This window comes from Plodia interpunctella, chromosome 13, assembly GCF_027563975.2.
Source record: "Plodia interpunctella isolate USDA-ARS_2022_Savannah chromosome 13, ilPloInte3.2, whole genome shotgun sequence".
NCBI lineage: Eukaryota > Metazoa > Arthropoda > Insecta > Lepidoptera > Pyralidae > Plodia > Plodia interpunctella.
The window spans coordinates 2,241,496-2,258,994 of NC_071306.1; the positions used below are offsets into that span (position 1 = coordinate 2,241,496).

The window sequence follows — 17,499 nt, forward strand, 5'->3', positions numbered from 1 at the left end:
TGAAGATTAGTCACTACCTACACATTGGAGAGACTTAGTGCAGTTTAGTCATTTCGATTTGTAGACGAAAGATTTTTAGGATTTTTATGCATATCTTGCATTTTAGGTACTTTGTGCATAAATCATTTTTCCATCGCTAGACGTTCTTATTATTATAGACGTTCATCGTTAGAGAGAGGTTTTTGCCCAGCAGTGAGACATGTTATAGCTACTTAAAAAAAAAGACGTTATTAACTACCAAACAAACATACTTACGTATTTATCTATGTCAATTTTGATTACAAAATTGCGTCGCAACAGTTCTTATCAAGATTTACTATTGGTATATAGAGTGACCTTACTGAATGACCTATCATCTAGGGCATGCGAGGCAGGAGGTCAGGGGGCATCTCATCACAGATTAAGCTAATAGCAACCCGATAATTACTGCATATTAATATTATGCAACGGTGAGCAGTAATGAGTAGATAATTTAATTATCGTGTCCTTCAATTTCTATTAAGTATAAATACCTACATACGTCCTAGCCAAACAAAAGTATAACTATGGGTAAAGGCATCTTAAACTTTTGTGTTGATTGATTTCGGTCGCGCGCGCTGCGTATTATGTCCGCCAAGAATTAGCCAAACTTACGTCTCTGTCTAGACTTGTAATGTACCTACGTATCGTATAAAAAAAAGTTACTTTATATCTCTGTTGCTCTGTGCAGACATGATGATTTCGTTAATGAAAATACGAATCCTACGTAAATGTCTATTCTCATGTTAACTGGTGAGCGAAAAACGCGCGAAAAACGTTACACTCGTTATATTAACATGATTTTTGAACGTAACGCCGGCTATACTTTATCCACGTATCCTCTTTGACCTTATCGGCGAACTCAATAAATGCTGATGCGAATGATGGTACAATACATTGCGGAGTTTCTATGTGAGAGCTTTTTTTCCCGCTAGTAAGAACCAGCATTGTAATTCGAAACCGCCAAAATTCGGTAAACTGTTTGCGTATAGTGGCATAAAGAAAAGAGAATACTGACATATTTCCAGCCAAGCATGGTCTTGCAGCATTCGCAGTAGATGTCCGCGACCGCGTGCAGCCCCGTGAGCAGGACGCGCTCCTCCGCGGGCCCGCAGCCAACGTTCACACTGAAACAACACTACATGTAAAAAATCTGTAGATACACTGATCTAGAATTTTGCCGTGGTCGTGCCGTGGTGGCCGCTTTCTCGATGTGAGCAATTTTTTCCAAGCAACTTTTTGGAAAAATAACTTTTTTCCTACCTTTATTTGGGGTCGGTCATCGAAAGTTTTTGGAAAAATTACGACACTTATGCTACTGAAGTGTTCCTTTCCGTTCCTTTACACGTAAACGTGGTGTGTTGTATTACAGGTTTTTCTTTCTGTTCTGAAACCTACCTCAGACACAATTCTCTCACAATTTCCAAACTTTGGTAGCTTAGTTTTAAGGACAATCTGAAAAATTGTGCTGAGAAGAATAATGATTTTTATTATGACTATTTGACCGATTAGTATAGACTGGTTAGTTACTATCGACCATCCAACATCACGATAGTATCGTGAGGTTCGCTATTACCATTAGATTTTAAAGCCTAGTATATTTTATTGCAAGTTGTAACGTATCGCATGTAACTTGGTAATAAAAGCCTCAAGACAGTGGGATCTCGGCATAGCATCGTAACTATAACAACAATCCTATTTTGTGATCGTAACTGATTGATGAGATAAAATTCTTAACAACGCTCACGAAAAAATACAACACGCATACAGAAAATAAAAATTCTTGTCTCAATTTCTTAAAGAAACCGCAAAATATTAAACATTACGTCGATGAGGTTATTGATGATATTCACAGATTTTTTTCAGACTTCTGTGATAATTTGTGAGGACAATGAGATCCTAATAGGAAATGGACGAATGGTACAAGTAATAATGCTCCTACGCATATGAATGACTGGCTGAATCGAGACATGCACGAAACAGTATTGAAAAAAAGTTTTGATATCGATTGGTGACCAAACACAGGGATTTATTTTCGCAGGAACATAATTTTGTGTAAAATGTACTCGATAAGCACGAAGTCTTTGAAATTTTCGCGCTTGTATTGAATGTAAGTGCAACAGGTAGAACCTTGAGAGGCTAATGGTTCAGTAACTTCTCATGAAAATGACATTAAAACGTTCTCTATAGAATCGTCTAATAAACAAGACAATGTTAACTTTTTAATTATTCATTCAAAAGCCTTTTCGGCGTGAATTGAATTGAGTGAATAATTTAAAGTTCGTTAGTTACATGTGATTTTGTGTTCTTTGATTTTGTGTTTATATATCCTATATAGTTAGTGATGTGAGTCATTGTGTGTTGTCTATTTATTATCTACTTCAACTTACCATCATCAATCATTTACGTAAAATATTTTCGCTTAAATAGAAACCCGTTGCAAACGTTGAATTCAACATTTACCAAGCAAACAACGCAAATGGTTTTGAAATCGACAGAATGCAAGGACTACGAGGCGATATCACATATGAAATATGCATGACACTCGTGCAACAAGCATGGATTTGTTACACACAAATTATTAACCACGTTGCGACTAACACAAATTGATATTGTCTATCCGGTTAGAAGTATGTACCCAATGGCCACAATTTTATTTATTTATTGTATAGCCTACAACATATAGAAATTAATTTACGTAATATGAATAACAATTTCAATTTGGAAAAGAATTCCAAATTTAAGTTTCAAACTTCATTAACTATTTAATTTTTTTCGCTGGATTTGGCAACGATCCGTATTTGGACTGACGCTTATTTTTTCGGCTTAAACTACTTTGTTAATAAAAGCCAATAAAATGAAAGAAGCACTTACACTGAATTGAAGAGATACGCGCGCCCCTGGCTGCCTTGAAACGACTGGAAAACAACAAAAATACATTAGAACGATTGCAGTATAAAATCACTATAAAATGCATTCATACGTAATAAAAAACAAATTCAATCTTCTCTCTATCAAGCATGAATAGTTTCTCGTGACATTTTTTACTGTATCTATATTCATTATATATTCAATTTGTACATAAATATATTTATGTCATTTATTTATTAAATATGTATACATATATTTTGTTGTATATAGGTAGCTTATTCTTCAACAAGCCAGTAACAATGTGTCCGATGTTTAGTGAAAGTACAAAAACATTTTTGTTTTGGCTAAGTCGTTTGTTTTGATTGTTATTCAAATCAAGTTACGTTTATTATGTTGAGATTGATTACAATAAACGTCACACGAAAGTCATTGTCGCAATAATAAATGATGGCTAACGAAAGTATTAACTATGAAAAATAGTAACAGACAGAAAAGTACAATTTCATAAAATTTTCATATATGTGTCACCTAATATTTTAAATCCAAAAGACATTATTAATTTCAGATTTTTTTGTTACATGAATGGACAGGATCCGGAAAATCTATATGAAGGACATGTAAATATAGAAATCTCAAGGTGAGGATATCTATGAATAAGTGGTGATAAGGAAAAGCGAAATGATAGCGAATCTAGAAATAATCAACATCGAACGTATGAACATAGCGTGTCAACCAAGTCAAGCAAACAATGAAAAAAAAAATTGTCACAAATCTAGCTGAAAAGAGCGTGAACTCTCACTAATCATGAAATAAATAAAATAGACGATGGAAAGATTGAGTTGCTGCTGCAGTAGGGCAAGGTTCACTCCGAAAATGCAAGGGGTAAAAAGGAGATTATTATTATTATTGAAGAAGAAAACAAAAATATAAGATAAAGCCAAGCATCAATAACATTAGGACTCGAAGGAGTGAGACTAGAGTAAATGAATGAATTTCTGATGAAAAACATATAGATGAAAAATATTGCAAAGATGACTAATTAAAATATATGATGTTGATGAAGATATTGGCTTGCAAGAGAGTAAAGATCACAAATCCAAAGAAGTAAAAACATACCTTAGAGATAAGCTCGTCATGGCTCGCCAGGTGCGCGCGGCAGTGTATACAGCTGTAAGTCCTGTGCGCAGGCGGCAGGTACGCTTGGAAGGTCTTGACCGGCGTGCGCGCCGTGGTGGCGGCGCCTGCGCCCTCGCCTACCACCGCGCCACGGTTAGACACAGCGTCACGCATGAGTGCCTGCTAGCTACCAATAGACACAGCGTCAACGCTGGAAGCTGCCCTAAGTGCACCATGATTAACGCGTTCAGGATTTTAGAGGTTATATTTTGGCATTTTGGAGGCAGATTGAAGATGGATTTTTGGGATTACAAATTAATATTAATAATAATGTTTTTCGATTTGACATATATATATGAAGGATATTAGAAGAAAACTTTGAAGTTTGCAGTATCTTATTTCATCAGAAGTATCTGCCCAGTTATTATGATGAATCATCATAACGATAATATATACATAATAAAATTGATGATCTTCTGGTCTAAGCAGGTATATAATTCTATTAATCATGATAATCACCTAAAATAGGTACCTACATTGCAATGAATGACTGACATGCTGTACCGAACCCACATAGAGTGGGATAAGGGTAGGCTGATGATTGATGATGATTGCAATCCTGAATGCGCTAACTTTGGTATAGTGCACGTAGGGCATAAGTAACAGCACTCATGCGATATTACGTCACAAGATATACATAAAGTACCCGATTTTTTCCACAGTAAAGTAAAATGGGTTAGAATAAGTACAGTCGACAAAATAATGATGTAAGGTGTGATAGGATTCCATTTAGATACACAACCCAGAGTCATTCGGAATACATTTATGTGGCTTACTGTACAAATCGATTGACTTGTGTAGTGACTAATGTATGATCCAAAATAGAAATACATTAACGGCATTCATTAGAATTTGAGGGGTGTTTTCATAAATGATTCAGGCTGCCGTTGTTATGAATAAGGTACCCAGAAATGTAGGTACTTAACGAAGTTTGTTTACTGATATGGAAATAACTTTTCTTTGTTTCATGCATACTTTATGCAAATGACACAAATCGCTTGAATGTTTTAATGCGTATTCATTAAAATTATTTTCTTCTAACTGTGATACGAAAAGGTCAAGTATCAGTAGGTGATTAGGTTCTAAAGAAATATGAAGCGAAGTAGCATCTATTTATTTATTCTTATCAGTTATATCTTCAAGTTTATTTTTTTCATGACTTTCGATAAGCATATGAAAAACTAGTAGGTTATTTTTTTCTGATTCTTTCTACGCCGCAATTAGAGGTGACACAAAATGTTCCGAATTCAAAACATTGTGCAAAAGATTTAGGTACAATATTGTATGTTAGTGATGTCAACGAACTCAGTATAGCTGTTTGTATAGCGCATTAAGTGAATAACCTTGTGATCATCCGCCTGGCGAGCTTCAAGGTTTTACTTAGATTTAAATTAGATTTTTGTCTCGATTCATAAATAACTTGAGTTCATTTTGATCAAGGAAAATTTTCGTGTAGGCATCTCAGACAAGAAAAAAGTTATTTTAGGAGTTGTGTTACAGATTATTTACTCTTCTGTCAAAATGAATTATCCCCGTTGTTTCGTTAATACGTATAGGTACGTATTATCAGAAAACAAAATAATCTACAGTAATGAAAATGAAATGGCTTCTGCCAAACCTAATCTAGTTTTTTTTAGTAATTAATTGATGGAGTTTTCCAGATTCAATTTTGCCATTTCATCTCAGCGTTTGTTGTTCCGAAATGCGAGTAGTTTGTAGCTTTTTAAGTAATGTTCTCTAGATTGCTGATACCGAGATGAGGGGCCTTTCTTATTGAGTATGTTATTCCTAATATGGGTCAGATTTTGGTCAAGTCCTAAAGGCATGACTTACAATTGCCGCCATTTTGTGGCAAGTAGTCGCATACACAACGTCAATCCCTGTACAAGAGATGATGGTCCAGTACACACCTGCCTGTCGCGAGCAGCAAGCACCCGCCGCCCACATCAGCCGCGCAGACCGTCGGTCACCTGCCGCGCGCGCTATTGCTTCGCGGCACGCGCTCTCTCTTCGAGCCCGCCACCCTCTGTGGACAAACGAATACTGATGTTATTTTCCAAAATACAAAGCATATGTTTTTCATAATTTACAGATTCAGTATTTGTGAAGCGGTGGTGAATGGAAAAGTCAGGATCGACCTAGAAGAACGAAGATTGCGAATCTCAGATATTAGATTCCATAACAGGGGAGAATGCATTCTTCTGAGAGTGATGAGTATAGAACAAGTGAGATTTGTCAGGATCGAGGGAAACAGGTGTGATATGTATGTTTTTATATGAAAGTCATTTATATAAGGAATTGGAGGTTTGAGGGAAAGAAATGTACAGTAACATTATCGTCCCTGCCCCGGCTATCCAGCACTATAATGCCTACATTATAAAGTCTGAACTATATGTTCAGGGTTAAAGAAATAGTGGGCAATATTTTTTTTGCTTCCAAAACTCAAGCCAAGAGAATATTACTGACATCACATTTGAAGAATCAAGGATTTCAGAGAAAAGGACATATAGTATTGGACCGTACCTACTGGTAAATATGTACATTGATGGATACAGAAAATTATTCCTAGGTTAGAATAGCTCGCGTAATGTTTTCTGTACATAGGTCTTAAAGAGGTCAATGACAATGCGGTCAGCGTGGCCACATACATAAATACTCCTTTTGTTATAATAACCATCACTTACTCAACAAGTACGACAAAATAGAATTAAATTAATGACTGAGTGAGTATAGAGTCAGCAAGTTTGATGCATTTTATGATTCCTTATAGGTGTTGAATGGATTAAACATATAGTTTTGCTTAAGTTATGTCTAAATATATTTAAAATTAAATATAAACATTGAAAATTGTTTACAAATGTATAAATCTCAAACTTCTATATTAAAAGAAACAAGTTGGAGGAACCAAAAATTGATTATTGATGTATGTCAATGACGTATATCCTTGGAGTATTCCAAGGATGAATTCTAGAACCTTTGGCAAATATTATAACAAAGATCGCAGTGGTGGATTATTCATATGATATGAGACCTAATTTGAGATTCCACCGTATCGTTTGAAGTCTACCGACTGTCAGACGGGGCTCGTCCCTACTAAATTTAAACACAGATGCAGTTTTTGCAAACTTATTCTGAGAATTACGTCTGCTTTTTGTCGGTTTTCCTGCTGTGTACGTGACCACTAAGATTGAAAAACGTATATATCTCAGGTCAGGTATGTATATACATAAATCAGGTAATTACATATGTTCCTCAATACTATTCATACATTCATATTTGAGAACTATTTTTACGAGCATTTTTACCGCCCCATCGGTCAATTTTCTTGAGGACAGAATCATTTCAAAAATCGAAGATTATTATTTAGCATTACTCCAGTATAGATTACTATTAAAAGTCTGGTAATAAAATTGTTTCTTGTCTTTGTTAAATCATCAAGTCTCTCATGGTTTTGTTTCGGGCACATGTTGGACATACGTGGATCAGATATAAGGTTGTTTATATAGGTGGGACACGTACAAGAATATCAGTTTCTGACAATCTGATCATGAGTCAGAGCTCAAAGGCGATTTTCAAAGAAGCTTGGTTTTTGACTACGGAGAAATTGTTATTTTGTCCCGAGGTTGACAAAGTAGATGACGTATACAGCTTAATGATGATTAAGCTGTAAGCTGATTAAGCTCTCCACGATGGTGAGGAGCTTAACCTTCGTGAAATTAATAAATATATCTAATATAAATAATAGATAAATATGTCTGATTACTTGATATTCTTACTAGAATTTTTCAAATAATGCTATATGAAACACCTAAGTACACTTTAGTTGAACAAAAGTATTATTTTGAAGCGTCATTCATGTGTATCAGTCAGGATTGCATGGATTCGTAATCTTTCATTCCTAATAGGTAAATAGAATTTGGCTTCTCCTACACTAGCGGTGAAACTATGAAGTCTTTGAACTTTCAGGCGGCATGAGGAGTATCAGAGCGGCAAGGCCGTCTCGCTCCACTCGCTAGTGCGTTGACCATACTTCAAGTAAATATGTACAGTCAACAGAATATTCTACCTATATCTATAGCAAATTCACGGCTATTACTACTGTTTAGATAATAGCGGTAGATACAGGGCAATTTGACATGCCCTTCACTGTACTCGTGGGTAGTTACAATGTCCAACCATTTGTTAAGTAAGTACCGACTTTGAGGTACTGAAGCGGGCGGGCAATGTCATCACTCATTACAGTTTACACTGGACCGTACTTGTCATTGTTAATGAATGGTTTAAGTAGTACTAGCCTTTATTTTGCTAAATGAGGTATATTTAGGCTCTTCCGAAGTTAATTCAGATTTGTTAGGTAACATGTAGCATCTATTTAAATCTCTACTGACTCTGTTACGCCGTTTTGTGACACAAGATTTTTTCCTCCGTAAATTTCAAGAACACCGAAATGGACAAAATATTCCTGAAAAATATTCCATCTCAAATTCTCCTATCTCGATCTATCCCGAGATCATGTTTGCTTGCACCGCTGTGTTCAAGTCTTGCTCCGGATTATGTATTATTCCGTGTCTCATTTTATATTACAGAAGCGATCGAAAACATCTTTACGGTGTCATGTTAAGCGTGGGTTGCATTATAAAGAGCAGATGGATTGACAATCACTCCGCAGACGTAGGCGATGTGTGGTGAATATTTCGCACGGCATTATACGATCTGGACATTGAAGTGGCTGGTTGAACTTTTGTTAAGATACAGATTCTATTATATAGATTCTATTATATAGATAGATATTGTAAAGATACAGATTCAGAATAAAGTTTCTATCTCTTAGGACAGACAAAATAAAATAAATCCCGCTGATTGTCGACTGCTGTCTTAGTGGACAGACAAACCGAATCAGGTCTTGAAACTAAAAGGTATAATACTGATTAAACGAATAGACAAAGTTTGCAATTGGTCAATGTGCAAATCTATGTATGGCAGACTTATTCGAACAGGCTTGTTGTGTCTGCAATAATGAGAAGTAGTTCGTGGATTTTTGTCTGCCATAGCGTTCGACTATTCACTATTTCTGTGGAATCCGCGAATCGTTATTGAAAGGTTGGTAGATCAATATCTCAGAGTGGAAATGGAGCCTTGATATGCAAGTGATCAATCTAATTTAAGCTGTTTGGAAATAAGCTCGACCTGGTTTACCTGCACTAGCCTGTCTGCCTGCTCCACTCCACAGAACAGTTTCATCTAGTTTGGACCTAAGTTGACGCCCAACACAAAGTGGAATGTGTTCCTTTCAGTTTCCACGCTCGGGTAAAATTCAACGTATGTCAAATTATGTAAAATCATATTTACTGTGCCCATGCACAGCTTATCTTTTACATATACTTATGCTGATATAATAATAATGAGTTATAATGGTGTAGCTATATCTAACCTAACTTTGCTTTATGTACACCTATAACAGATACTTTTTTTATAAATATACCTATGTTTATTTTTGGACTATACTTATTGAATAGATAATTATGAATTAGACAAAAACTTCAAGTAAATTTTTGAGTTTTTAGGTGCAGTTACGTCAATCTTCATACAAATAAATTCAAACAAGTCTTAATTTAAGGCATAAACATTTTTAAAATGAACTTAGTCAAGTTGATTTTAGGAAACATAATTTAAAAAATGCAGGACAAAAATGTAAAGCCACATTACAAAAAAAAAACTAGAGTACCTAATACAACTCTCCTGCCTGCCGGGTCATCTGGCAATTAGAATGATTGCTCACTATCCTAATCTTTAATTAACCCGTTTGTTATTATTGTGGACGACATGGCATCATGTCATTAAACCAATTAACGTTATGATACCTGCATTTCAGTCAACACAATTGACCTACCTATTACAATTTCCATGTATGTACTATGTAATGTAATGTCCAAACGACCGAATTTTGCCGAGCAGACTATTAACAAAACAATCCAATTTTCTAAAGTGTGGTGAATTGTTTCAAAGTTACGGAAATGGCTGAAACTATAATGAAAGACTAATAGTTATTAGGTATTTTGATAAAAGCCATATTATATTACATAATTAGAACTGATAATCATTCAACGAAAATTTTGACTTAAAAAGAGGCGAAGCCGCGTATGGTTTTACATATAGAAAAAACGTGGCTATGGATTTGAAATTAGGCCAAACGTTCACAAAATGCACTTTGAACTATGATATAGTTATGTTGTTCATAGAGTTGTTGTGAAACCACTAGCGCACGTGCGCCCCACAGACTGTTTGGCGTAGCTAGGGTTGTCAACACAAAAAAAAAAAACAGAATATGGAAAATTCTTTTTCCACAATCTGAATTTTAGAATAGAAGTTTTTGTCTTTGTTGTTTACCTAGTTTAAAATTTATCAATAGGTATTACAAGTGTTACTTATACTGATATTATAGAAGGACTTAACATCGAAGAAGGAATACCGCCTACCGTCCTTGACATTGCTTCCTTCTTTAATATTGATTGTAAAATAAATAGTAGTTAATAGAGCATTCCTTCTCATCAAATGCAAATACTTTCGCTTTTTGCAAACGAATCGAGGCCCTAGGGACAGTTGACACAGGCTAGGTTACAAACACGTGGACTAAATTGATTCAACCAGATTTATATGGCCGAGAGCTCCTTGAGAAATTGAGTTGGGTATATTTACTGCCTCTAAAACTCGTTTCAATTGCTATACCAGTCATTGTCTACTAATGTACGATCATGTGTTGGCGAAAATGTTCGATAGTAAGCGTATATAAGATTCACCATTGTGAAGATTAATGTAAACTGCCCAAAAAAAATTGAGCGATAAAAGCATTCAAAATTTAGCATCAACAACTTCATAATCTATCGATAACTGTCCGATGACATGAAACCTCGCATTTTTTAGAATGTCCTAATGGTCCTAACAAGAAATATTTATGTCTCCACCTCAAAATACCGCTGGTCGTGAGTTCGATTCCGATCACTTTCGCAACCAGCCGCCATTGTCTCGCAATGCACCGATAGACAATGCATTACAGTACATAATGATATGACGCTTGGGAAATTACTTGGTTGACACATCTAAGTGAAGGCTAATTAAATGACGCCTTTTGTCGTGTTGCGGTTGGGGACCTGTATTTTATAACTTTAACCTCCCGATGCAAATAAAGGTTTGCGTAACTGAGTTTTGTCTGCGATATTGCATTCCTTTAAACGATGTACTCATATCAGTGAAGCGGTGGTGGTGCGCCTGTGGATCGAAATGTCCCAGCTTCGTATCCACCTCGTGCCGTACGAGTTTGTATACCAATCTGACTCACATATAGACAAGTAGTAGTTTTTATAGACCACCACTTGCTTCCGGTGAAGGAAAATATCGTGAGGAAACCTGCACACTGGTGGACAGTATAGTTCACTAGTGTATGCGACTACCTGCCACTTGATGGCGGTAAGTATTCGTAAAAGTCTTGTCAAAGGTTTTTAGGTGACTTGAATAAAATCTGACACCAGTGTTAGTAATAACACACTCGATATGATGATGATGATGTACTGTTATCGATATGTTAACGTTTATTATTTTCTGATTCATTTGCTATAGCATTAGACTACAGCAGAAGATGCCATTGCGAAGATTGCGATGAATACCTTCTCAATAAAATGACCTGATTATATATTTCATTCAATTAGCTTTTTTGGAGCGGGGTGGGTCGTGAATCTACTAAATCTACTAATAAATATCATCGCTTTTTGGACAATTAGGGATCTTGGAAACGAAACTCTTAATAGTTTTAGCTAACAATTGTTTGTAGGTAAAGATTTACAAATCGGCATAGATGTAATTTTTGATTATAACGCGCACCCGCCACCTGAAACCAATGTTGAGTCAGAAAATTATATGTACAGATGAGAGTGATTCAGTCATTCCTTTTTTGTCATGGTTAAGTGCATTAATAGCCCGTTAGCTAGCCTTTAGGTAGTTTTTTCTTTTTCCACCTTGCATATGGTATACTATAGTACTCAATTGCGCTTGCTTAAGAGAAGTCTGTTCTGCACTGACCACTAGAATAGTTTTACCTTCAATTGAAAGGAAGATTATGGAAGGAAAAGATCATATAAATAAAATGGAACTCGTGAAAAGCCTTCATGACGAGTAAACAGGAAAAACACTTAAAAATTAACAGTAAAACGGATCAAAATGGAAGAAAACGAAGTATTTAAATCAACGAACCACCATACTCCTAGGTGAATGACAACTCTGACAAATCTGAGTTTGCTATAGACATTCAAACATGCAAATTACAGAGAGAGGAGGACATTTTTAAACCCTCAATAAAAATGATCATAACCGAAAAAGCACAAATAGCCGTGCTTAAAAAGAATTGTATTTACTTTTTATGTCGTGCTATGTTAGACTCCAACTTTTCTTTCATCATCATCATTATCGGAAGAAACGTGCAAAAAACCAAACTACATCCTAATCCAAATACAGCAAATAGACGAAATTAATACAGTCCTAGACATCGCCAACTAGCTAAGTCGTAAAGTATAGATAAGACTATCCTACGCAGTCTGTCAACGGCAAAACGACGAATTGTGTCACAGATATCAATACAAACAAGATAATGTTTGCGAATGATAACCAATACGACTACTTCATTACTGGCAAATTGTTGCAAATAATTGGAAAATTGGACCGACCCAGTTCGAGCTAATTCGCCATCGCCATTTTGGATATGGAAATTGTATTACTGATTTCAAATGTAAATAAGATTTCAACAGATTCCAAGGACTTCAAATTAATAAGGAAGATACATTAAAATACATCTTACTATCGAGAATTTTCATCAAGACTTCTCAACTATTGACAAAATGCACATTTTCGTAGTTTAAGTCCAATATATTATCTAACTAAAGTGTCGTAGTTAGCACTACCACCAATATCATATGCTGAGCGGAGACCATTTTGTTTCAAGCATTACATTTGTTTTTATTTGTACTGCGCTGTATGTATTAATATGTTTGAGCAAATAAACGTTTTTTCTTTCTTTCCATCTGGTGCAATAAAAAGTTCAATCAACACATGATGTAAATGTTAGTGTTACTTTTTGACCTGATTTGCAACTTTTCCCATAACATTTTCATTAGTTTAGATCCACAGTTCTGCTTGGTCACAATCCAACATTGCGTGACCGCCGCGGACCTATGGAACTTTCTCTGTATTATTGCGTGAACTCCAGTATCGATTGCAGTTGATGGAAAAAGTTATAAGCGACAAATTTCACGCAAGAGAAATCATTTTGTGAGAGTTCATATGAATGTGTTTTCTTCCTATTATATATTAACTCGAAAGTTTCTGAGGATATACGATGTTTTTTAATCCTTAATACAAAGAATCTTGGAAATTTCGATGACATTTAGTACAAGAGTTATCTTGATTTTTTGAAATCTGTATGTCTACATATCGACGTTGCAAATTAACTACTAACTACTTTCAAAAACAGATGCAATAATACTTGCAATAATGTCCATTTATTTTCATCCGTCTATAATTAGAAGGTGGCGGGAAGATCAGCAGACCAACCTTGACTCTCAATTTAGCGGTTTCAAGATCTATTATAGATCTATATGGGTATAGATCTATATTTTTATATTTGAATGCGAATTTTGTGATCTATATACTATTGCAAATATTTTTAAATAATAAGAATTAGCTAATCTTCGATGTTTATTGTTAAATAAAGGAGTTTACAAGTCACGACTTAACTACGACCTCAGGGGAAATTGAGAAAGTAGTCCATTGCACCATGGATATGGGGAAAAAAGTGTATTATTTAATAAAGCATATTTCTTTATTAGTTTATGTTGATATGTGTAAACATATTCGTGACAGCAACACCTGGGATTGGTGAGCGGCCCACGTTCGACGGAAACAATATTTCCCTACGTTTATTTTTTGGGTTGCTGTGCGTGAGATACGCTTACTTAGGTTAAATATTTCTCGTTTTCTTTTGTTTTGACTGTAGTCTTTACGAATTATTAACTTCACGTCTTTACGAAGTGAAACTCATTTGAAGACTATACTTAAAGACGAATAAGTAGTATGTTTTCAGTGTGATTAGAAAAAACTACTTCCGACATCGTATAAGGCTTCAAACATTTGCTAATTGACCACATTGATGCAGTAATTAATTATTAGGTAGAGCATTATTGATCTACTATAAAAAATAACTAAAAAGAACTTATATTTCAGGGGCGGAAGAAATTCAAGAAAATCAAAATGTCACCATTTTACATAGATTTCAATGCATTCAAGAAAATTATGGTACGAGAGCCAGACACGCGCGCCTCGGGTTGAGTCGATAGCGTCATATAAACAAGTCACGACAACAACTGATAAAGACACAATAGCCCTTGCTCTTATGCAACCAGATAACAGCTCTGCGCATTAGCCTATACAATTTCATTATCTCCTTTATTACTTTGCCGTTATAGCCTATAATCCAATGCACGATCATGATATACTTTCATGGAATAGAGCACGCTTGCTCACAGCTGTTGTTCACCATTTACATAATCTGACCAAAGCAAACCGGCTACGCAGTATGTATAAGGTACGATAGAAAATCGTTCGAATGCCATTGATTTAAAGTTTCATTTGGATTGCATCAATCTCTAGCAGTTATTACCTTTGGCATTTCGCTGCAGTTGCAGAAACGACATATAGAAACGACTTCCGCGGTGATCCACTCGATGCCTAGAGTACTATTAACTATTGTATTAGCTAGATGTTATTAAACCGACCTAATGGAATCAAAGACAATGACACGATGTCATAATGCTAAATTAGAGTGACCATGAAGATTACAATGACCGGAGATTTAGATACTTTTCTAGAGGATATTTATTTAATGTAGATAAAACGTTCCTGAACAAAATACAATCGATAGCGATTTATTTTGGGCATTGTGGTTGGAAATGACAATTCGTGTTGAGCGTCGAATCGGTAGCTTTTACCTTTTCATGGTTTAGTTGTGTTTATATTCAAGCCGGTTTCAAGATTGTCAATTTTATTTAGGTAGGATGGGCACAAAATTCGCAATGGTGGTTGACCATCCTCATCTTCAACTCATAATTATGTATTTAATTTTTCTTAACTGCCACAAAGACATTTAGTTTTTCGCTGCAAATATTCCTTAATACTAATCCGAATGGTTCACAGTATAGTGATTAAAAAATTTAACAATTTTCACGGTTGGAAGCGGAATTGTCTATGTGGCATTTACAGATTCGCCACAGAAATATGAGCAAGGCGTGGAAAATGCACTCGCTCTCAATACGATCATCTGAGACGGTATGTGTTGTGCTCTTCTTGGCGTTGACTGCATTCTTATGTGTGGTATTGAAGTGTATAGAAAAATATCGCAACTTCAGATAGTTAGGGATAGTTTTCACGATTGATGTCAGCCATTTGAGTCCTTGGGCATTTTCTGATTTCATGATGACTCGTCTTCAGTTAATTTATCACAGCATTCATCATTCCATATTCCATATCATTCCATAATTTGTGTTATGCATGCGTTATTGTATTAAGTAGTGGTGAAATATTAAATATACTCTGGCTAAATGTCAATGAACGTATTTGTGTGTTTGTGCCAAATGTGGACGCTGGCAGGAAACTGATGAAAACGTCCACATACCTCGGTGACGTCTCCAGTCTTCATTCTTACCAACTTGCAATGATATAAGGACATATATCGATTCATTTTTGAGCTATATTTAGGAATCCTAACTTTATTTTTAATGCATTTAACCAGACTTAATAATATCTACGATTCTGATCTTGATAATAGTGATAATTGTACAAGTTCGTGGAATAGAAAACATATTAATAATGAAGACTATGAACTATTGGACAGCATATAATCAAAGACTTTTTGGAATAGGACGCTTCATAAATGTGTGTGTGTGTGAGTAAGTAAATCATCATTAAATCGAATATTTAGTAATAATGGAAGTTCACTGTAGAAAACGCCTGGGGCTAGCGTAATGAAATTGATTTCACCAGTCCACCGAGCGGAAAGATTACGTTGACGGTCCAGCGAATGAACGAATGTAATGAAACGAAGGTATTTTCGCGTCAAGTGTACAAAGTCGCGGGATTTACTACGCAATCTAGGAGGGTAAAGGTTACAAATGAGGTCTTAGATGGAATAAAGGATAGTAATAGAACCAGTTCAGAAAATTTATTTTAGAACACGTAATACCTATAAGATAACTTTATGTTTCACGCTTATTTTTATTTTCTGTCTGAAACTCTCAAACAACTTTCAAATAGAATGGTAAGAAATACATGTCAGTATCCTTTGTAGCGGGAGCCAGGTGATTATGCTCGACCGCCACAAAGGGAAGATCTTCCCGCCAGGCTAGGTGTTGCGCCTGGGGAACCGCACGCGACAGACGGTGTCATGTCGGAGGTTGTATTTATGCTTCCAATCGAAAACGCACTGTCTGCGCGGTCTAGGCTTGTTAGCTGTCCATAGTGAGTCGACCATCGTGCCATCTGTCCGTAGTGTCCTGGATCACTTGTGTGGCTTGTTATTCGTTTCGTTTGGTCGGCTTTTTCCATCTGCGCCGTTGTGCATGTGGCGTGGTAGATCTCGTCGCCACACCTTTAAATTTGTTGCGAAACTTCAGGGCATTCACGTAATACATGGTGCTTACATTGTAGAATGCTAATTCAAGATACAGCAAGCATAGGTATCTCACAAGCATAACACGTTTCGCAGGACATGTCAGTCTAGCTACAATTAGGTGATGTTGGTAAATGAATAATAATATGCAGAAGAAGAAAAAAATATGATTTAAAAATTTCCAAACCACTTAAAAATTGCTACCTCGCAGGCATATCAAAGATAATTTTCAGTCAATTTGCTTCCAATGGAGCGTGAATGAACAGGAGATAACTTTCCAACTATCAGATATTTTAGCTACCTATGACTATAGTGTCATTGATATCGATATTATTGAATAATAAACGGTAAGGTTTCTCAATGTTTAGGAAACACAAAAAATGGAGCTTTGTGAAGAAAAGTTATTCAATTCCCAACTAGCACTTACTTAACAGTGTCTCCGAGAAATCTAGAATGGACAAGTCTAAATAAGCTTAGTTTAGGTACTTTTTTTCAACAAGTGTACCTGTAGTTGACGACGCAAATCAATTGAGATATCGAAATAGATTTTCCGAAAACCACTCACTCACAAGGCAAATTAAATGAAATACGATGGTTAGGAATTGCTTCATTTTATATAACCGATTCGGAATGATTCAATTTTATTTTTATAAAACATTAAATTACATATTTTTTTTACAAAATTTATAATCATAAATAATAAAGAGATTCCAGCTCGTCGCCGCTTG

The 17,499-nt window shown here is 35.6% G+C and overlaps 1 protein-coding gene across 6 annotated transcripts in view; it reads right to left on the reverse strand.

The window, feature by feature from the left end:
• Positions 1–17,499, reverse strand: part of Ypel (Yippee-like) — a 71,441-nt gene that overhangs the window by 4,633 nt on the left and 49,309 nt on the right. For 3 of the 6 annotated variants that reach the window (XM_053753111.1, XM_053753115.2, XM_053753113.2), the window contains 4 exons: positions 5,976–6,091; positions 4,006–4,142; positions 2,893–2,936; positions 1,037–1,145 (listed from right to left, as the gene is read on the reverse strand). In XM_053753111.1, the coding sequence (XP_053609086.1) occupies positions 1,037–1,145; positions 2,893–2,936; positions 4,006–4,142; positions 5,976–6,091 (406 nt within the window). Of the gene's footprint in view, positions 1–1,036; positions 1,146–2,892; positions 2,937–4,005; positions 4,229–5,975; positions 6,092–17,499 lie in introns of all 6 variants that reach the window. The other 3 variants (XM_053753114.2, XM_053753116.2, XM_053753112.1) reach the window with 3 other exon arrangements.